A 22,280-nucleotide genomic window follows, 5' to 3' on the forward strand; every position below is an offset into this window, starting at 1 on the left:
TCTGAAAAGGCACCGCAATCGTCTGTAATCTGAAAAGAAAAGAAAGACGTCGATGTATCGAATTTGTGCCACGTTTGGAACCGTTTTAACAAAACATGTTTTAACACGCTTTTAATTTGGTTATGGGTACAATATTTTACGAATAAACTATTTGTCATAGAAACAGTTATACGTAGTTTTCATTGTAGCCTAGGCATTAAAACACCTTATGTTCTACAGCCAAGCAGGAAAGGTGTCACACGAGTGGCTCAACGTGATCTAACGATCTAGTCAATAATTTATTTTATTGTGATAAAAATATTTAACTACAGTAGCACTAGTACTTGGTCGACCTAGATCTTAGAGCTATCTTGACTAGCTAGCTAGATCTCGCCTAGTAATGTAGTTAGCGAATCAATCCTTGATAGCTCTACGTTTTCAAGTTGCACTGATTAAAGTAGAATATATCATAGTTATCGTATTCAATACAAATGTATACATTCCTTGTCTGGGTAATAAACAATCAACATTTGGTTATGAATCAATTTAATCACTCTGTTTTTAATAGATCTTAGATCGAGTATTCATCACTTTTATTTTCAACCTACCAATTCTTGCGCCAAATGTTTTGAAGTGACATGAGGACCCTGACGCTATCGCCACTGCCATGGGAACAGGTTGAATACCGGAAAAAAGCCTGTTATTAATTTAAATAAAAACATAAGAATTCACGATATCTACAACCATATGTGGACAAAAGTGTTATAATGGCGATTTTATTGTATAATTTATTTTGAATAAAGCACAAAACAATAGTTTTCAGATTTCAGCGGCTCCCTTTTGTTGATTTCTGGTCAGGCAGGTATAGGATAGCAGAACAGCTGACGTCACTTCTTGGCCCCATGCAACTGCTTATCTTACGGCAACAACTTAAATCTTTAACTTTATATGTATATTGCCGTTCATTTGTTACCATGATGTCGTACCGCACAGTTGGAGAGTGTACTAACGTTAGTGGTTTCAAAACAACTTTGAGATCTTTATATTTGATCCAGAGTATACAGTAACTCATATCTGCTAGCTAGCTGCATAGTTGAGCTAACGACGTGAGCCATGTCTCGACTCTCCAAAAAATCGCCGTCTGTTTGCACTGATTGTCCGTTGAGTAACAGTGAAATATATCGTAAAATTTGCCTTATGAGGCAGATCCTCTCGTCTTCTTTCGGACCCAAAGGCAGACTGAAGCAACTACACAACAACGTGGGAGGCCACGTCATAACAACGTCTACGTCGTCTGTGCTCCTTCAAGCCGTTCCGTCATCGGAACCTTTGCTCAAACTTATCACAGCTTCGATTCTTAATCATGTGTCGCGTTTTAGTGACTGTGGTTTGTTTACTGGCATTCTTTGCTTTTCCCTCATTCACCAAGCGAGGGAGTCTGGTCTAAGGGGAAGCGTTGCAATAGAAGTGTACAGACAAATATTGGGAATGTGTACCAGTTATCTTAATCAGGAAGATTGCTCTTGTAAAGTCAAAATAGACTACACCAGCAGCCAGAGTCTGGTAACTTTAGCCCACACTGTAATATCCAGCAAACCAGCTTGTATGCTGACAGAGAGAGAACTACAGCATGTCAGCACACTGACTGTCCAGGCCTTCGTACTGTCTGTCCCGTGCAACTCCCCAGGCAAGGTCTGTCTAGGCAGGACAGTGACCGTCCCCATCGAGGGGCAGCCTGTGCTCGACTCTGTCGTGTTTCCAGGTTTGCTGGTGGAGGCACCAGAAATGCTTTCCCTCACAAATGTGGATAAGCTGTCAGTCGGACTCCGCCTGGTGTTGTTCAATGTGTCTCTCTCCGGGGATCTGGCTGGCCTGGGTGAGGGGACTGTGGAGCTGCAGCCAGGGGCTGATCCAGAGTCAGACGTCCTGGAGCAGCTCCTGAAACTGGGGGAGCAGGCGGTGAAGGAGAACGTGGTCGTGTTTGCCTGTCAGAAGGTAATCCATCCAGTCCTGCAGCATTACCTCAGGAGACACAATGTCGTTGTGATAGAGAGACTAGGAGTCACACAAGTGGAGCCAATCCTTCAGATGACGGGTATGTATGACAAACTATTCAGCCACAAAGAAAAAAACTCATGTCTTATGTAGTTACATTTAGTCATTTAGCAGACGCTCTTATCCAGAGCGACTTACAGTAAGTACAGGGACATTCCCCCTGAAGCAAGTAGGGGGAAGTGCCTTGCCCAAGGACACAACATAATTTGGCATGGCCGGGAATTTAACTGGCAACCTTCAGATTACTAGCCCGATTCCCTAACCGCTCAGCCACCTGACTAGTTTCCCAACCTATTGTGAATTCATCTCTTAGGTGCTCAGCCTGTATCCACGTTCTACTGTCCAATCCCGCCTGGGGCTTACGGACAGGTGAAAGGTGTGACCGTAAAACAGTTTGGATCCAAACAGATGCTTCATCTGCTTCCTGTTGGGGAGTCGGTCGTCTGCACCATGGTCCTCTGCCACAGGAATGAAACCATGCTCAGCGAGCTGAGGGTGAGCGGGATCTCACTTCCTGTTCCAATTCTTCTTCGTGTTGGCGTATCTTAAACCAACATGTAGTTTAGAACTTAAAAAAAAAAAAATGTTTTTAAAGGTTGCAAAGACATTTTCGAAAAATAAGTTTCAAAAAATAATTTCTAAGGTTGAAGAAATATTTTCGATTTTCATTTCGAAAGGTTTAAAAAAATATTTTCTAAAAAGTTTCCATTAAAAGTTTGCATCATTGATGAGTACTTGACTCTATTGTACTCGAAATTCTGATGATGGATGTTCCTCTCTGTCTTCTGATGTCCTGTGGTGTATTTCAGGTGGCGTGTGGGAAGGCAGAGCGGGTGCTGAGGCTGACCCTGAGAGAACCCTCTGCTCTCTTAGGAGGCGGGTGCACAGAAACACACCTGGCAGCTCACATTAGACACAAGGTCCACACCTCCCTCACACATCCAACTGCAACACATGAGCTATGGCGCAGATGGCTATCACTGTGTTTCCAGTATCACGGTACCACATTTCAGTCATGTTTCCATCACAGAGCCTGGAAGGAGGAGCAGAGTCAGCAGGTGCAGTTGGGTGTTCTCAGGCCGAGTATCTGCTGGGAACACGGGCGTTCTGCTGCTCCCTGGAGTCTGTCGCCCGCGCGCTGGAGCACGAGGGTGGAGAATGCCTCATAGATCTGTCACATGCTCACCGGTGGACCGTTCCCAGAGACGAGGCCACTCGGGGCGGGTGGGGGGGCGTGGCGAGCGCCTGTGGGTGTGGTCTGCTGGAGAACAGGCTGGGGCTGGACTGGACCCCCCTTACCTGCCGCTACCTGGAGTTCCCCCCAGCAGGTGTGAGTAGAACGTCCACTGCCAAACCTCGGCTGTTGGACTCTTTCACAGCCAAGCTCAATGCTCTGCAAGTTGCCGTGGAGACCGCTAATCTTGTGTTGGATATTAGGTATATCATTCAAGATGTAAACTAGTGAGATTGTGCTTTTTACGTGGTAGAATGTTTGATTGATTAGAGCGTTTTTACTGTGTGTCTTTTCTGTATGTGCTGTGTAGGCCTGTTTTGTAATACCTTACTTCTGACACTAGGTGTAAGTAGTGTTTATTAATTATACTTCTGGGAAGGGATTCTGTAAATACTTCCATAGAAATCATAGAGGATAAAATAAGTCAATATGAATGTCTTCCATGAATATGTCAATATATTTCATATATTTGGAAGTTTAACTTTGATATTATTAAATAAACTTATCATGTCAACACAAAAGAGAAAATACTAGAAAAGCCATGAGATAAAGAAAATAAAGAGTTTATTAGCATATTTTGTCATACCTGTTATACCTGTTATACCTGTTATACCTGTTATACTTGTTATACCTGTTCATCTTCCCTTCATTGTTTTCAGTTTCACCATGCAAATGACCTGTCAAGACTACTGCTGTATTTGAGAAAGGTATTCAGAAATGGAGTAATGCAATGTTCTGAACTGATTGCATGCCATAGGACTATGATGTCATCGTGAATGATTATACAGTGATGAAGATTACAATGGAAAGGTAGGAGCAGTTTGAGCTTCTAGTGCAGTGAAATAAGTGCAATTTCTGATAATATTTATCAGGATTATGGGGGCACAATTAGAAATACAAAAAAATAACAGATAGTTGTATGAGTATATCTGAGTGGGTGCGTGTATCCTTGGGGCGGATATTGGTAATGTATGTATCGACTCCTGAGTACCGGTGATAGTAATGATACATGATGCCACTGTGAGTGAAACAAATGAGTTGACAATTTTTTTTCGTGATGGGAAAAGCTTTTCCATAATTGGACCTGTGAATTTACTTTAGAGTAAGTCTTGGAACTGCCTAGGACTATTTCATTTAATAAAAACACATTTAAAAAATATTGATGTCATAAATGGTTTGAATCTGGAGTTTTGGAAATAGAGGAGCAGATGAGAGATGGGACATTGAAACAACACAAGTATATAACGAGCGTTTGACACATTCCTAAAGTCAATATCGTAGAACATCATTTTTTGTCCCTTGCCCTCCTCTTTCAAAAGATGAATGGAATCAGAGCTTTTCGTAACCTGGGATAGTCTTTGAAGTGTTCATGATAAAACCTGTGACAATAGGAGCAAGGATATAGATTAGTTAGTCTAGGTCAATTAAATACTTTTAATTTTATGTACTTTACTGTAGAGGTTCTTTCTTGGTTACGTACCTGTGATGATGGTATGCCCGTGGGCCAATGAAGCACAAACTGAACAGGGCAAATGAGAGAGTTGGTAGTGACCAGGTGGCTATGGCGTAACCAAACCATTCCAAGATCTCCCCAAAGTAGTTGGCTCCAGACACATACTCAAACAGGCCTCCTGCGATATAAAACATTAACACGTTATCGATAGCGTTGTAAAAGACCACGATATCTACAAGTCTGGTGGTAGGTGTTTTTTAGGTGTTTTTTGCATGTACAATACATTACATTGTATTGTACATAATCACCTTTAGGAATCTTGTACACAACCTCTCCTGATTTCCGTAGGTTGCGTAGAATATAGTCGCTATGGATGTTGATGGCCATTCCGATGAGAAACATCATCAAACCTAGATGGAAAATAAAATCCTACTTATGAGGTAAGAATGTTTTCTAATTGGCAATTATCTGTTGCGAGGCAACTGTTTACCAAAAAAGACCTAATGTTTTGGTGAAAGACGGCCATTTTGAGATCTGCCTCTCTCACCCATCAGAAAACGGCAGTCGGACGCCCAGTCATCCTCATACTGGGCACAGTGTAGCAGATAATGTGCTTGCAGAAACCCATTCACAGTGCAGAACAGGGCAGCTGTCAGCATCACATCCATGGGAAAGGGCTGACCCTTGGTTAGCAGGGAATACACAAATACCCTGCAGGAGGTGGAAAAACAGAAAGACCTGATTGTCAAAGGTTAGTAAAGAAAAGGTATTCAAAAAACAGTAAACCTGACATTCACGTGGTGTAGCAATTTCTTTTTATGTTGGCATATTGACAGAAGTTTGGACTTTTTATGGCACCACAGAAATGTCCCCCCCCAGTGTGGCAGGTCACCAGTGCATTCCTGCGGGTGTTTCTGGCTGTGGGATTACCCCACCAGGGAGGCCCCTATCCTTATTGAAAGCCCTCTATTCAAAGTCCCCATCTTATTATCTGGGTGAAATTAGAGACGGGTCTCACATTTCCACTTGCAGAGAAGAAATAGGTGCAGTATACATACGCTAAATTCAAATGTGTGTCATGAATATTCCCTTTCAACACACAGTATCGCTTTCTCAGCTGTTGGGGTTGCTGCGTGTACAGTAAGCACACCATCAACACAAGGCTCCCACAACTCTGCTGGACTCTTCTTACCTTTGAAAGTAGTGAAGGCAGAAGGTTCCAAGGAGCAGGTGTCTCCCCAGGCCGGAGGGTCTGCTGGTGGTGAGAACCAGCATCAGCAGGGGCACCAGAAGAGCAGGAAGCTCCTGGAAGAACCAGGCCACCCGGGCTGGTATCTTCCTGGCAGTGGTGGAGACGCCCAAGTAGCGTCCGTAGGATGCCTGGGACGTCCTGACCCCGACCAGGTGGCCTGCGCCGCCCAGGATCAGCCCACAACAGAGAACGTGGATCCCGTTTTCCCAGCAGTGCATCATGTAGGTCCTGGACTCAGCTGGGGTCGGCAGGGTCACGACCAAACTCTGCTGACAGTATCTCTAGTATTTGTACAATCCCGGCTGAAGAGAAACAGCTTCTCTGACTCCTCCCCAAATCTAGGAGAGTGTGACAGAGTGAGAGACAGAGAGAGCAAACGAGAAACAGAGAGAGCCGGGAACTGTGAAAGAGAGAGCGAGGGGAGAGAGAGACAGAGAGAGAAATGGAAAGGTGAGTGAACTAAAAGTAAACCAAAAACGGAAAAGAAGGACCCAGTGTCTTGACACGCTGTGTGTGAATGTGTTCCAGTGCATCGAAATCAATATCATGCGTAGTATGAGTGCTGTTACTTGACAGATATTAAACACCAGCAGTCCCAAAGGCTTGATCTCAACTCCATCCAGCACAGTGAGAAACGCTCTATATGAGCCCTGCCTCTTTGCCTAACATCAATGCCTGAACCCACTTATGCTCTTGTGGCTGAGTAGAAATAAATCCAGCATTAATGTTGCAACGCCTATTAGAGGGATTTCCGAGCAGAGTCAAGGCAGTTTATGCAAGCTCATTGAATGTTTTCAATAAATTCATCCATGAGCTATAGTCAGGGAACACTGGCCAGTAGCAATTTATTAGCTCCATTAAAGCGAAATTGTTTCAGACCCAAATTTAAGTTGCAACTAAATGTGAAGTTCTTTGCCCAAAAAACTTGGTTTCAGATTTCAAAACAATCCTGGCGTCATCTCCTGGATGTGTTCATGGGCACTCATAACTCACCAGCAGTAACTGGATGTGTTCATACACCAGTAACTTCAGACACCAGACATTACCCTTCCATCTCCTCTCTCACACCAGATGATGGATTGAATATTGAGGTGAACAAAACGTCCAACCATGCTGTCACAACTGCAAGGCAACACACTAAGCTAAACCTACTCCGTCAGACTGCTTTACAGAAGTTGAGAAGGTTTAATCTTGGTTTTGGTGTCAATCTTTACAGGTGTTAGTAATACCATCACAGCCCACAACAGAGGGGAAGTCATATTTAATGACATCACGTCTGTCACATTCAACTGATGCCAGGCTTCAGGCAGTAGCAACTACACAAGAACAGCGGCATGTCAAAGTGTTCTCCCCAAAACAACAAACATCCTGCTTCCTCCGGACTTACCGTTATAAAATCTGGGAGGTTGATGGGAGTGTAGTTTGGTGGATTCCAACACTCTCACTCTGCTTTGGTCTGTGAGTGAACACATGCAGGTTTCCTTCATGGAGAGGAAATCAGACAGTTCCTTTAATTCCAGTTTGATCTAATCTGGACTTGTGTTGTGATGAAGAAATGTAGTGTGGAGATCATGACGACACGAGACTGACCTTTGTCTGCAATATCCCTGTAATCATCTAAGTTGGTTTGACTATAAGAATCGTAGACGGTTTATAGGTCTGTCTTATCATAATCATAAAAATCAGGACCAAATCTTGACGTGAACAATTTAGATTGGCCCAATTTTGGGCTCAATCGGAATAACTCGGGTTTTCACGTCACCCCTTGTTCAAAATGAGAGAAGATTTCAAAGTTGTTGTTTTTTTTCATTGTTATTTAACATTCAATCCGATACAGCCGCTCTCCACCATAGAGGGCTGGCTCCTTCGTGCTGTCTCCTGGGCCGAGACCTCTGCACCGCCTGGCTCCAGCTCCGCCCGCCTTGCTCCAGCCTCCCTGCTTCAGCTGTTGCTGCCCGTCCAGCAACTTGTGGCATCGGAGACCAACATCTGGTGAAGAATGGCATTTGGGTGGTCTAACCACATGATAGGCCTACAAGACGTCCTGTCGTGCACGAAGCCAGGGCGTTTTTATTCCATAACCACGAACCAAATTGGTCACGTTAAAGTAGTTCTGTATTAGGCTACAGCATCACCACGAAAACAAGACATGAATCGTACACTTTCCATAGATATTCTGATTTTAATCCGGAATGTTGAGATTCAGTTTCAAGGTAAATATAATCGAGGCAGGTGATACAACTCCGAATGGGGCGAAGATTTCTCTGTGAAACCAACACAGCGAAACACTTGCATCAACAGATTTTAAAATTACAAGTACCTGACATGATGTGTACAATTTCACATAATCCTTTATTCTGTGTGAATGCTAATTCTGTGGATTAGGCACACCCAGTATGGACAAAGAAGTAAATGTTCTGCCAAAGAGTTAACCCTTATTATTTCTCCTTACAGAACGGCAAGAAAAGATTTCGTATAAGCATCACAAATCAAAAATGTAAATACTTAAATATGTGTGCAAGACATGAAAAATATATTTAAAATTATAACCAGGGCTCTCAACTTCCAGGCATTCGCCGTGAGACGCTTTTCAGCCATTTCTCACGCAACACTTTGTATTTCTCACGCATTTCAACCATTTCTCACGCTGAGAAGTACGGGATAACTTCCCGTTTGGGCAAGGCGCGGGCATACTGAGAGAAGATTTCGGCCGAGATTATTGTCTCGAGTTAAACGGAGTTAAATGCCACTCAGAAAACATCACCAGCACCACCCCCTGAGAGCCCTGACTATAACCATCACAAAACCAAAATACTCTTAAATGTATGTGTCTGTCGCTTTACCTGATCAATGAACTAGAGTATAATCTAAACTGCGTAGTTCGGGGACGCATTTTTGGCAGATTTGAGTCAGATTCCAGTCACTAACCAGTTCCCATAACCACCAGCTTTCATCGCCAGACAGGCTGCAATCACAGAGCAGCTGCCATGAGCACATAGCAAGGCTAGGGTTTATTTAGCACATTGTTGGACGGACTCGCCGAAGCACTCTACACCAGAGCTGCGGATCTGCTACCGCCTGACCCGGGTCTGGCTTTCTCCTTTCCTAAAGCTTCTCATCCGACACCAACCGCCACGCGACCACACAGCTAAAAGAGAACTCACAATAACAGTTTAAAGCGTGTTCTGAAACAGTGCCACATACAGAGTACGTGATTTATGAGAAATAAAAATGTGATAGTTGTAGAGGTTTCTAATGAACTGAGGTCTGGGAAACTCCAACCCATAACTCCCTCTGGTGGTAGATCATGTGTATTACATCCTAATTTCACAGATCTGATAACGTTAAGAATTCCAACAAAACACACAAGAAGACTTCATTTTCAGTACATTTTACTTTTTTTTGTAACATGAATCCTACATCTTATTTTGAGAGCATTTAATGATGTTGTATCTGTGGAACCTGAGATTAGAAAACTCCTTTTGGGAGCACTTAAGTATATTTCATTATGGAGGTTTGTGACTTGTGACCTTTCACTCTCGATGCGACAATAAGAATAAAACATAAAACAATTACTGACAGGAAGAAAAAAACGACATAAAGAAACCATAAAGAGCCTGGTGAGTAGGGACAGTGTAGTTTAGGCTGGGTCTGTCTGAGGGACAGAGGTGGAGCAGAGACAGGCCTCCCCTGCTGAAGGAAGAAGATCACAGTTCTCCTTCAGCAATGGACCAATCACTGAGTGGCACAGTTCTCCTTCAGCAATGGACCAATCACTGAGTGGTGGAGTGACTGACAGCCATGTTGGGGATTAGCCAAGCAGAATGACTTTCACATTCTAAATAAGACTGAACAGAAATGCAAACAGACTCCTCAGATGTATATGTGCAACAGTGATTCAAGGCACAATAGCACAGTGTGACATGCTTATCTTGAATTTGCCTTCCACCTCCAGTAGGTCAGGGGGAGTTCAGTAGCCATGTGATAGTATTGAACATACTAGCACTCAAATCCAGAAACCAGGCGCTAGCCAGCATGACCACAGGAGACCAGAGGGATGTGTTAGTAATGACCATCCTGACCAACGGATAACTCCAACTATGCATCCAGGGTGACGGTTAAGGCTTCATAATTGTAACATCACTGAACCACTTGTATGTAACCGTCTTTGAAGCTAGTATGATAACACAGTTTGTTTAACATCACCTGTCAAAACGCCACCTCAAACTACAAAACCATCAAATCAAAGATAATGGGAACAAAGGATATTTGTAAATGCTAATATTTGAATATACTAATATGAGAGTAATATATATATAAAAAGGTTTTTGGTTTTGTACAGCAGATGGTTAGTGAACTTGGTTGCCCTTTGTAGCAACTAAAACAGTAGGCAGCTTGTTTTAACAACGATGGTTGTAGCTACCGACCTGCGAAGCTTGTCTCATGATCTCACTAGGATTAACAGCTAGCAGTAGTCAGTCAAAACACTCATTACAATCCTTGTCTCATATTATTAATTAAAATATTCTTGATTTATTTTCCTTTTTCATCTGTAGTTTTATTATTCTTCCTTCCCCAGGGCAGATTACATGAGCACAAGGCTGAGGGGAGCACAACTGTAAAGATTAATGCTTGTTACATCATTTATACTTTTCTTTTCTAAATTCTGCTCGGGAATCAATACAACCAAAAAGGACAACTACTGTCATTGCAATCCCCCTTCCTTAGCATGGCTCCACACCCATATACTGTCCCTTCCAAACCTGCAACAACCTCATACTGCAACTGCACTTTAAGCAAACAGTTTCAATCAAGAGCTCACTTCAAACTGAGAGGTAGGTGGGATGTGAGGGGGGTGGGGTGTGAGGGGTGAGAACAAAGATAACAGACTCAGGAATTAAGGTTAGCTGTATATAGTGGCTGTGAGTGTCTGGGTCCTTTCTGTAAAGATGAGGCGTTTGTGTGTGTGTGTGTGTGTGTCAGAGAGGGCGTAGTTAGGGGGAAGTGTCCAGGGCAGGTTATGGCGATAGAAGGTTGTGGGCAGAGCGGGGGGCGGGGTTGGGGCGAAGCTACGTTGTTCCCCAGCAAGTTGACCTCAATGGACGATGAGCGCCCCAGCAGCGTAGCTCACAGAGCTGTCCTGCCAGTTCCTGCACTCGCTCGACTGGGCATAGTTCAGGAAAGAGAAGTTCATTTCTAAGCCACTCTTCCTCAGCTCAGTCACAGCCTGCAGAGGAAACGAACCCAGAGACGGTCAGTGAACAGCTGCCTTCCACACGCTCAGAACCACGGTGGCCATGTTGACATTGTGACATGGTACATACGTTCAGCAGCACTCCGATGGGGTGGCGACCACAGATGGTGTTGTGGTATTTCTTCAAGTAGTTGGTGAAGGACGTTGGGTCCAGCTGTTCTATGATTCCCATCCCCTATGGAGGCACAAAATACCAGAGAAGAAGTCATTTTGTGGAGGCAGTAGAGATGCTCTCACTTTCAAGGTGTCCCCTGACAGGTAACGTAACTGATTCACAGTAAAAATCTAAAAGATTAGAGGTTGAGAGATGTTTACTCTTGTACCAGGGAGCTGAAGAAATAAAAAAATCCAGGACATGTAATCGCACAAAGATTAAAACCAACCAAACTAAAAAGATCTTTCGTTTTATGAATGTATTCTAAATATGTTCAAACTAAGTAGTCTGGTAACACTGTGTGGGTGTCTGAAATACATCCCACCTCGGGTGCTGCGCACACACACGCGCACACACACGCACACACACACACCATTTTATCCAGGTGTTCGATGGATCTATAGATCTCTCCTTGAGCTTCATCATAGTAGGTGTAACGGAACCGCTGACCTGCAGGGAGAACAGAGGTCTCAGTAAATAAGCTTGGATAGTGAAGAGGAATTCATTCTACTCATTGTTTTAGTCTATTTGTACATCCCTTGGATTCAAAAACACCAGCTAAATAGTAAAAATCTTAAAAATTCTAAAATAAAGCACAGAGATAGTTTCTGTAAACTGAACTCTAGAAATGGAGGATCTCTCTCCATCCATCTTTGTATCTCTCTCTCTCTCCCTGTCTCTTCCCTATATCTTCTTTCTTCTCTCCCTCTTCTCTCTTCCATCTCTCTCTCCCCCTCTCTGCTCTTCCATCTCTCTCTCCCCCTCTTCTCTCTTCCATCTCTCTCTCTCCTCTCTTTTCTCTTCCATCTCTCTCTCCCCCTCTCCCTCCTCCAGGCAGGTACCCACCCCAGTGGCAGAAGTCAGAGGAGATGATGAAGAGGTTGGAGGGATCAGCCAGGTACTTGCTCAGCAGCTTCCCGTACTCCTGCTCCTTGGACTCACTCAGCGCTCCCACCAGCACCGGCACGATGCTGAACTCATCTTTATGGCTGCAGCAAGGGACACAAATCAAGCAGAGCAATGGATCCCCCCCACACCCAGGGGAGCCCCCTCGCCCCGCTGTCAAAACACATCCAGTTTAGGCAGAGTGGAAAGAAGACAGTTTGTCAGCGTTAGAGGCCGCTTCATTAATCACAGGGGTTCTGAAATCACGAGGAAAAGGAATCGAGAGAGCCTCCACTGAGTAAACGGATGTGTTGTGGTGACGGCTGCAATCGAGGGAGATGAAGAGAAACAGAGGAGAGCTGCGGGTTCTTACACAGACACAAACACTGTCTGGTTCTCACACGATCTGGATCTCCTATGGCTGGTACCCCTCCACACAGATTTACAAACCACGCACGGAAAAGATTCACATAAAACTATAAACTGAAAATAAAACAGATTTCTTAATAAAACTAAAGAACCGTGGCCAGATCCCAGAGGAGGATTGTGTGGTGATTACGTGTTATCTTCTAGGTGTGTAAGTTCCCCTCCTGCAGCAGCAGGCCTCACCTCTCCATGGCTTTAGCAGTGTAAGGCAGGTGCATCTCAATACTGTGCTCGTCTTCATCAGTCTGCAGGCTCATGCGTTCGAACATCCCGGTTTTCCACAGATCAGCATAAACTGCCGAAACAGAGGAGAGGGCTGGCTTGAAAATGCACACAACCTCTAGCGAGTTATTACTTCAGACAGGACCATAATGGAGGAGGGATCTCCACAACGACTTGGCAGCACCGAGGGCCATCTTTGCCCATGGCTTTCATTCTGTTGTCAGGGAGTCGTTTGGTTACAGGAGAATATTTACAGCTGTACCGCTGCCCTGTGCAGCTGAGTACTGCACAACAGGGGTAGAATACTGAACAGTGTGCCCGCTGCTGACACAGGGTACAACACCACTGAGCAAGTCGTCATTTTGATGGTCGTGCAGACAAATGAGTGTTCACCTCTCTAAACATCACACCCAACACTTCAGAAATGTGGGAACCTTTGAAACAAACATGCGTTTTTGATCAAAAGGAAGGTGGCGCACCCTTCTGGTCGATCCTGAGGTCGTACAGGGGAGTTCTGTAGATCTCTGCAGGGGAGAGAGCGCAGCGGGACAGGGGGACATGGTGGGAGGGGCCCAGGATGAACACCCTGCGACTGGGAGAGCAAGAACACAACACCTCAGCACACTAACCGCCCGCACACTGACAAACAGGCAACTAGCGTCTGAAACGGAGTCTGGTCCAACCGTTCTTTATCAGGCTACAATATCTCAGATTTGGGGAAAAGTAGATAAATCATACATCTAAAATAAATGAAAAAACTAAACAACAACTAAAAAAAACTACTAGTTTCTACTAGTAGGTATTTCAAGAAGTCAGTTTCTGCTAATAAGGTGTTTGTATGACTGACACATTTAATAAGGTATAATAACGAGAGGGGTCACATGACTCACGTAACTGAAGGGTCAACTTGCTTGTAGGCGTGCGCTGCACAGGCACCACAGTAGGTGTACCCAGCATGCCTGAGGACGCAGGTGTAACAGGGAATTCAATTTACACAATACAGGCCATGAATAGCAACCAGGACACATTTGAAGGTTTTCTCCTGGCAGCTTACGGTGCTATGATGGCCCGAGCAGGTCTGATGGTGGATTGCGCTTGAGACAACCAGCCCTCTAATTGTGCATTCAGCTGGGAACCTGGAGACAAAGACAGACTGTTGATTGTCTCTATAAATACACAACCAGAAACAATGCAATATAGAGGTGAAGAACAATGTTCTTGTTATTATACTGTATGCCATCAGCCAAATCGTTTTAACGGAGTGATTGAGGCTTTGCATAATACTTTACATATTTTTTGCACTAAATAAAATGTTATATTTGCACTACTCCTGTTAGTAAACCCATTTCCTGAGTGCTCTACAAGAGAGCAGGCATGACTCATCGTAGCCGTTTTCATTAATAAAAAGAAACATGTTTTTTTGGTCACAGGCCCATAAGAACACAATGATCTGGAGAGCATTCAAATCAAAATGGACTGGATAAACTTCCACAGGAAAAGCCTACCTACCCAGAGGGGAATGCTCATGTAGTTCTGATTAGCCTATGGGTACACAAGTGAGGAATCAAATACAATTTTAGTCCTTTTAACAAGCAACATCACAGAGGGTTTCACAGATGCTCACAGAACTGCCCCTAAAGAGATGCTGTTGTGGTCCTCTGAGGTGACATCTCAGCTAGCCACGTCACCTGATCCAACGCTAGCAGAGGTTCTGCCTGTCTGGCCCTAAGAGAAGCCCCCGTCTTCCTCTGACACTTAACAAGCAGGTCGATCTACGTCCATGACAGAGTGGATCTGCCTCTAGGAGCAGCAGAAACGAAGGACTGAGGACAGATCACCACACCTCCTCTCTACACAAGGTTTCTCACCGACTACATGACACAGGAATTTGTTATCTTAGCAAACTAAGACAACTACGTTAATCATAATTTTTTTCATACATCTTAGTTTGGCTGCTTGTAAAACAGCTGACACTTTATCTTTGCCTTTTGGGATTGATGAATTTAAACATTTACTTAGTGCAGTCAGGCTATCCAACCAATCCCAGACAGTCTGCATACTATGGACCTGAATCTGCACAAAAGGTTCTAGGATTTATACAATATCCTCCACATACACTTTATTAATACTATTGTTACACAAATTGGGTATGGTTTTGCACCTAATCAGCATGCCAAAGACCATCATTAATAGTTACAATGTTATTTTGTGCAGTGCCCCACAATCCCCAACACACACTCCGACTAATAGGAACGGATAGTCATTCTGGTCAGAGTTCGAGTCAAATCTGAGAGAAATATGAAACACTGTACGGATGTGACGTACAGAATGACGGGCTTAAATGGGATAAACTGTCAAGCTCGCTTGTCTACACAGAGGAAGCCCGCTAGTCAGAGGGGGAGGGGGAGCCAAAGCAACATGAACCATCAATTTGCAACTCAACCCGGTCCTTTGTTCCAGGGCTGAGGGGATCAAGGCAAACATGTCAACAGAGGGTCAGCAATATGCTCGATCCCTGTCAGACGGATGCCAGCATACTGTAAATCTGACGAAACACTTGGGTACTCCTGGCTGTTTCTGACTAGATACAACAGTACTAGACACTATCTTTATGTTGCACCAACTAATAGGGAGGAAAACATTACAGCGGTTTTTTGTTGTTGCCGTTATGATAAATCCCCTCTGCCGACCGTCCGATAATAATGCTAAACTGGCTTGAATCTACATGCAGTGAACCCGAGAGATTTGTTTTAGCAAGTTCGTTTTAATGTAACATTTAGTAACCTAGTGCCGTCTGCTAACGGCTGACTGTCCTGGAATGGAAATATTTTCCATGGACGAGGAACGTCCATATTTATACATTATGTATTCTGAGTATTTATAGTCAAGTGAAGAATGTTTACTGATGACATTCATGCAAAAATAACAAGAAAATGCAAGACAGAAAATATGTTGGAGACACGATTTCTTTTCTTTTTCTTTGCATGTTAAATCTAGCAAAAGAACAGTCAAGAGAGGTTTGTAGCTACTGTACAGTCAGTAGCTAGCTAACCAAGTCTTGTAACAGCAAGCCGGTTCCAGAGAACAGTCTCCTGATTGTCCTGACATTTGTCTCAAGTTGATTCATGGACCGAACATCGTCTTCGGGACCTCAAACAAAATAGGCATCCAGCTTGCTGGTACTAACAAGTTTAATGTAAAATCTAATGCTAGCTAGCTAGCTTGCCAGCAAGCTAACGAGTCATATCAACTGCATGTTCCGTTGACGGAACGGAATCACTGGCCTAGACGTGTATAACTAGCCAGCTAGCTTAACTAAACCCCACTTCAGCGAGCCAGAGCTTGATACAAGAAAATTAACGAGTCCTTCTCCCCCAGTTTTAGCTACTACTGGCTTGCTCGTCACACTGGTACCTGAAGCGGTGTACCAGCTGCCGGCGTGACTTGCTTCTCTGCACACCACACGGTTCGACATCTTAGTTCCCGAGCCGCCTATCTTGGTTAGCTGAAATCTTGTCGGGTAAAAAAGTAAAAACCTGTGAAAGTGTCGAAAAACAAATGGCTTCAGAACACTAACGAAAACAGCGGAAGTCGAAGAACACAAAAAGGTGGCAGCTTAAGATAGCAAGCCAGCTAACTTTTATAAATTCAGCTAGCCGGTATTTTATGTCCAGTTGTATATCTTTACAATAGCTAAAATAGCTGGTGGGATAAGGACGAAATTTTAATATTTTAAATGTCTAATTAATTCGTTTGCTAGGCCCGTGTCAGATGAACAAAGCCCAGATCTAGTTTGTCTGTTGCCAGCAAAAATAGCACTGTGGGATAGCTAAACTGGATTTGACAGAAGTCGGGTATTGGGTACGCATGGTTTATAAGCCGGTGCCCCCTAAATGCACACGGGACAAGAGGTTCATCAAGAGGTTGAGTAGATTAAACTAGATGAGTCGATGTCATCATCCCATATGTTCTTGTTTAATATGTATGCATGCTAAGCAAGCCCTTAATACCGTATTTATTCGTTATTTTCATAACATAGTTCATATTCAAAGGTCGATGTTTTGGCGTCACTTTTGCGATTTTCGGGTGTGTACAAATAACACCGCCCAGCAGATCAAAATCGTCTGTCGCCGACATTTAAAACATTTTTAACGTCAGTGTTTTTGTAAAGAGAGAGGCTTATTGGTTGAAAAGCATGTCAGTGCATAACATCCATTGGTTTATTTCTCAAAGCAGGTAAGAGGTGTGGTTAAAGTAGTTCTAGAATTACGTAAGTCTATGTGGATAGGCTACTAAAGAAAATACTTATGAGGATCGATTGGTTAGTATTATGTAGGCGTGGTTGGTTATTTTTTAACGGAATAAATGTATCGGGTCGCCCCACGGTACACGCGCTACGCTCGATTATGACCAGTATGCATGGCACGTGACAAGTGTTTTTACACTTTGCACAAAACAAAAGGTCCACTTCACGCAGGCGAAGTGTACATTTCCCGTATTGCCGTTGCATTTTTGTTATGATGGAGCACAACCTAATAAAATAAAAAAACTTCCAGCTTTTGCACATGAAACGATAAGAGAGATATAACTTTTACTGAAGAAATAAGTTAAACTTCCATCCGATTGGCCATCTAGCTAACTGTCTAAACTAGCAAGGTACACGAATGCGTTTGTTATTGATTTGTAGCTAGCTATGTCGGCCAAAATGAAGAGGGCGGAGAATTGCAAAGACAACGGCGAACTTATTAAGAACTGTCATAAACAGGCGTTCGAATATATATCCGTGGCTCTTAGGATTGACGAGGATGAAAAAGGTAAGGATGATCACTTCTAGTCTATGGACTAAATAGTTGTCAAGTCGAGCTGTAGCTGAAAATTGTCTCTCTCCCTTCCCCTCTCTTAGGTGTAAAGGAAGAAGCAGTTGAGTGGTACAAGAAAGGGATTGTTGAGCTTCAGCGGGGTATATCTATTGAGGTCACAGGACAAGGTAGCTACTGCTTGTCAATTAAACTTAATAAACTAGCAGGTTGTTTCAACCACCTAACACGCTTCATTGTTTTTTGTTGTTACACCTTTAGGAGAACAATATGAACGATCAACGAGACTTCAGGAGAAGATGGTCACCAATCTGACAATGGCGAAGGATCGCCTTGCATTGTTAGGTCAGCTTTTCAAAAATTCACATATTCCTGACCACAGATCCACAAAGCAACCCGTGGTTCCGATGATTCTTCTCTGCGCGGTGATATCACCACGTCCAGCCTGTAGTCAAATCAATGATCTTGTCTTGCAGAGGGTGGAGCTGCAAAGAAAGAACATTCTCCCAACTCATCAGACCATCCCCCCTCTCAGCCAAAACCAGTTCCAAGGAGCCAACCTGGTCAGAGAGGGGTGCCTGGCCTGACCAAGCCACCCAACACTGTCAGAACAGGGGTCAAGTCCACCTGCATGAAGGTATAATCATATCTAATATAATCATATGGAGATGTCACACCTGATAGAAACTATCCAGTTCTTAGTAATGTCTGTCATTGATGCCTGCTTAAACTGTACCACCCAGTAGTTTGTGCATACTGTATGCATATCAAATTTTAATATTACGAATGTAGATTGTAATATGTGTGTATTTGTTGAAGGTTACACCTAAAGTGGCAAAGGCTCCAAACGGCAGACCAGCCGTATCCCGACAGCCTCCTACGAGAGACATGAAAAACTTTAAGAACGTGGACAGCAAGCTGGCCAACTTGATCCTCAATGAAATCGTGGACAGGTGAGATTGAAAAGGTTGACTTGGCACTGTCAGCAGGGCAGCCCTGTAGGCTGGGGAACACAGAGGAGGACTGTGGAGTAGCACCGTCACATAGACCTGTGTGTTTCCTTCTCAGTGGAGCCACGGTTTGTTTTGAAGACATTGCTGGACAGGAACTGGCCAAGCAAGCCCTGCAGGAGATCGTCATCCTGCCAGCACTCAGACCAGAGGTAATCCCCTAACATGCTTCTCATGTTATGTAGCCCCAGTGTTCAATGCGCTCTGCTCATTCTCTTACCTCTGATCCCGCTCTCTCAGCTGTTCACTGGCCTGAGAGCACCAGCACGTGGCCTCCTCCTCTTCGGGCCTCCAGGAAACGGAAAAACAATGTTGGTGAGTGTTTGTCTTCGAAGGTTGGCCTCAGGAATACATTTTTCTTTGAGTGAAGAAAAAACATCCACGCCAACCCCTCTGTCTCTAACCAGGCCAAAGCAGTTGCCATGGAGTCCAACGCTGTCTTCTTCAACATCAGCGCAGCCACTTTGACCTCTAAATATGTGAGCAGCCACTTTGACCTCTAAATATGTGAGCGGTTTGACTGTGAGGCAGCTCTGATGCAGAGATGTGACCGTGGTGGAGGCGTCAGCTGACTGAGCGTGTTCTGTGTGCCTGTCACAGGTAGGAGAGGGGGAGAAGCTGGTCAGGGCATTGTTTGCTGTTGCCAGAGAACTACAACCTTCCATCATCTTCATTGGTATCGTCATTATTTACACGCAAAATGTGTCCTGGGTGGTCTTTTCACACGCTCGCTATTAACTACATTCATTTGAATTGTTTAAACACCAAAACACAGATGAGATCGACAGTCTCCTCTGCGAGCGGAAGGAGGGAGAACACGACGCCAGCCGGCGTCTGAAGACGGAGTTCCTGATCCAGTTTGATGGGGTACGACGAGCACCACCATCACCACTGCACTGACGAGCACCACCATCATCACTGCACTGACGAGCACCACCATCACCACTGCACTAACGAGCACCACCATCACCACTGCACTAACGAGCACCACCATCACCACTGCACTGACGAGCACCACCATCACCACTGCACTGACGAGCACCACCATCACCACTGCACTAACGAGCACCACCATCACCACTGCACTGACGAGCACCACCATCACCACTGCACTGACGAGCACCACCATCACCACTGCACTGACGAGCACCACCATCACCGCTGCACTGACGAGCACCACCATCACCACTGCACTGACGAGCACCACCATCACCACTGCACTTACCATACTGACAGCTGTGGACCAAAGTATTGACAGCTAGGAAACGTCCATCCGAGCCAGAAGCTCCATGTGCTTGTAGTGTCTCATGGTCCCTGTGTCCTGTTCCCAGGTGCAGTCAGGAGGGGGTGACAGGGTCCTGGTGATGGGGTAGAGTGTGATGGTCTGTCTGTCCTGGTCCCAGGTGCAGTCAGGAGGGGGTGACAGGGTCCTGGTGATGGGGTAGAGTGTGATGGTCTGTGTGTCCTGGTCCCAGGTGCAGTCAGGAGGGGGTGACAGGGTCCTGGTGATGGGGTAGAGTGTGATGGTCTGTCTGTCCTGGTCCCAGGTGCAGTCAGGAGGGGGTGACAGGGTTCTGGTGATGGGGTAGAGTGTGATGGTCTGTGTGTCCTGGTCCCAGGTGCAGTCAGGAGGAGATGACAGGGTTCTGGTGATGGGGGCCACCAACAGACCTCAGGAACTCGACGAGGCGGTTCTCAGGTATCGACTCTGCATCCCTGAAACTAGCAGATTTTTGTTATGGGAAAAGATAATTGACTTAATATTTGATGTTTACCTTCTCAGGCGCTTTGCAAAGCGGGTGTATGTAGCTTTACCAAATGAAGAGGTACAGGACTTATACTGCATGTTCTTCTCACATTGTGTTCCTCCTGCATTGCAAGATTATTTCACCAGAATTTACAGTATGTTTCTTTTCATCTTCCAAGACACGATTCACGCTGCTAAAAAATCTATTGGGAAAGCATGGAAACCCTCTTGGCCAAAGGGAATTGAAACATCTATCAAAGTATGCATCTACTTTTGCCATATGTCATCCATATATTTATTAATAACAATATCCACTCATTAATTCATCTCTCTCTTGAATTCTGACAGGATGACTGAGGGCTACTCAGGAAGTGATCTCACTTCATTGGCTAAGGATGCTGCTCTTGGACCAATCAGAGGTGAAGATGGCAGGATGGATCTTCAGTTAACTAACCCATCATTTTCCCTTCATAGACTGCATAATCAACTCATTAGACTTTCATTTTTTTGAAAAATGTGTGTACTTTTGTATTTTTCTCAGAATTGGGTCTGGAACAAGTTAAGAACATGGCTGCAAGTGAGGTAAGATCATGATATTTGCAACAGCTTCAAAAAACTAAAAGCTTTCACATCTATAGCACTGTATGTTTCGAACTTCTATGAAATTGAGACAAACAAACAAAAATGACTGACCCCTTTCACGTGGGCGTCTTGCAGATGCGTAACATTACGAGTAAAGACTTTGAGGACTCCCTGAAGCGCATCAAGCCCAGTGTGAGTCCTCAGACCCTGGGTCTGTACGTGCGCTGGAACACAGACTACGGAGACACAACAGCCTTTTGATGAAACCAGCTCTGGTTGTCCTGACAACGATGACTGCAGGAAAAGCAAAGCGTCATTGTATATACACATTAAAGACCTGTGTAAATCTGAATTCCTGATCCAATGCGAACACACTTCTTTCGGAAGTGAGATAGTTATTAAGTAAATATGTGCACTTATATTTAATGAATTTTGGCTAATTACCTGCTCAGTGTTAGGAAATGTCCACTGTCTTAAACAGATCCCTAGTTTAAAAGAAAGCTGAGTTTGTCTGACTAATGGAACCAGTCCTGGTGTATTTATCCCAACATGACAGCACATTTATTACAACACTGCTTTATCGTGCTCTTGATTTGCGATGGTGATCTGATTCATTTAAAACTTGTTTATTTAATTCAAATTGCTGGTTGACTGTATTTAATGCTGAACATAATACTATATGGTTAAGTCTTGAATAAACATTAGTTATTAGCTTTTGAATTAAATTATCCCAACACTCTGCAAATGATTCTGTTTACAAGTGGATGCTGTTTACGTAACTTAAGGGAACTGGTGTGGTATGAAATGCCTTCTATGAAAATACATTAAATGTATTCAATGTTAATTACTGTCTTAATTTCACCTACAAATGACATGAATGTAGAACCTTTACCCCTAGGGAAACTTTTGTGTTACCTGGGGAGTCGGGCTAGTAATCCGAAGGTTGCCAGTTCGATTCCCGGTCATGCCAACTGACGTTGTGTCCTTGGGCAAGGCACTTCATCCTACTTGCCTCGGGGGAATGTCCCTGTACTTACTGTAAGTCGCTCTGGATAAGAGCGTCTGCTAAATGACTAAATGTAAATGTAAATGTACCTGGAGTCCCACTGCCTGCCAGTAGATGGTGCCCAAGGTTTCCTTCCCCAATTTTCCATCTCCAACAGCATCTCCATAACAGCAGCATAGGTGTCAGATGTCAAGACTGGCTTTG

The 22,280-nt window shown here is 44.2% G+C and overlaps 4 protein-coding genes across 4 annotated transcripts; 2 read left to right on the forward strand and 2 right to left on the reverse strand.

The window, feature by feature from the left end:
* Positions 1–945: 945 nt before the first annotated feature.
* Positions 946–3,511, forward strand: mkks (MKKS centrosomal shuttling protein). The gene is made up of 4 exons (XM_067235741.1): positions 946–2,074; positions 2,348–2,529; positions 2,844–2,967; positions 3,060–3,511. The coding sequence occupies exons 1-4, from the start codon at positions 1,093–1,095 to the stop codon at positions 3,494–3,496; spliced, it is 1,725 nt and encodes a 574-aa protein (XP_067091842.1). The 5' UTR covers positions 946–1,092; the 3' UTR covers positions 3,497–3,511.
* A 1,069-nt stretch (positions 3,512–4,580) lies between these two features.
* srd5a2b (steroid-5-alpha-reductase, alpha polypeptide 2b) lies at positions 4,581–6,255 on the reverse strand. Its single transcript, XM_067236734.1, has 5 exons — positions 5,914–6,255; positions 5,269–5,432; positions 5,030–5,131; positions 4,749–4,899; positions 4,581–4,647 (listed from the first exon to the last, which is right to left on the reverse strand). The coding sequence occupies exons 1-5, from the start codon at positions 6,192–6,194 to the stop codon at positions 4,581–4,583; spliced, it is 765 nt and encodes a 254-aa protein (XP_067092835.1). The 5' UTR covers positions 6,195–6,255.
* Positions 6,256–9,348: 3,093 nt separating this feature from the next.
* memo1 (mediator of cell motility 1) lies at positions 9,349–16,711 on the reverse strand. Its single transcript, XM_067236436.1, has 9 exons — positions 16,329–16,711; positions 13,969–14,050; positions 13,805–13,873; positions 13,394–13,506; positions 12,876–12,987; positions 12,228–12,370; positions 11,755–11,831; positions 11,298–11,402; positions 9,349–11,200 (listed from the first exon to the last, which is right to left on the reverse strand). Exons 1-9 carry the CDS (start codon positions 16,387–16,389, stop codon positions 11,069–11,071), a joined length of 894 nt encoding a protein of 297 aa, XP_067092537.1. The 5' UTR covers positions 16,390–16,711; the 3' UTR covers positions 9,349–11,068.
* Positions 16,712–17,387: 676 nt separating this feature from the next.
* Positions 17,388–21,914, forward strand: LOC136942961 (spastin-like). Its single transcript, XM_067236034.1, has 16 exons — positions 17,388–17,728; positions 17,818–17,901; positions 17,993–18,076; positions 18,208–18,368; positions 18,551–18,684; positions 18,800–18,893; positions 18,982–19,056; positions 19,149–19,220; positions 19,342–19,417; positions 19,517–19,608; positions 20,361–20,440; positions 20,525–20,567; positions 20,668–20,747; positions 20,837–20,907; positions 21,030–21,070; positions 21,206–21,914. The coding sequence occupies exons 1-16, from the start codon at positions 17,608–17,610 to the stop codon at positions 21,329–21,331; spliced, it is 1,434 nt and encodes a 477-aa protein (XP_067092135.1). The 5' UTR covers positions 17,388–17,607; the 3' UTR covers positions 21,332–21,914.
* The last annotated feature ends 366 nt before the right edge of the window (positions 21,915–22,280 follow it).

Source organism: Osmerus mordax, chromosome 5 (genome assembly GCF_038355195.1).
Source record: "Osmerus mordax isolate fOsmMor3 chromosome 5, fOsmMor3.pri, whole genome shotgun sequence".
Classification (NCBI taxonomy): Eukaryota; Metazoa; Chordata; class Actinopteri; order Osmeriformes; family Osmeridae; genus Osmerus; species Osmerus mordax.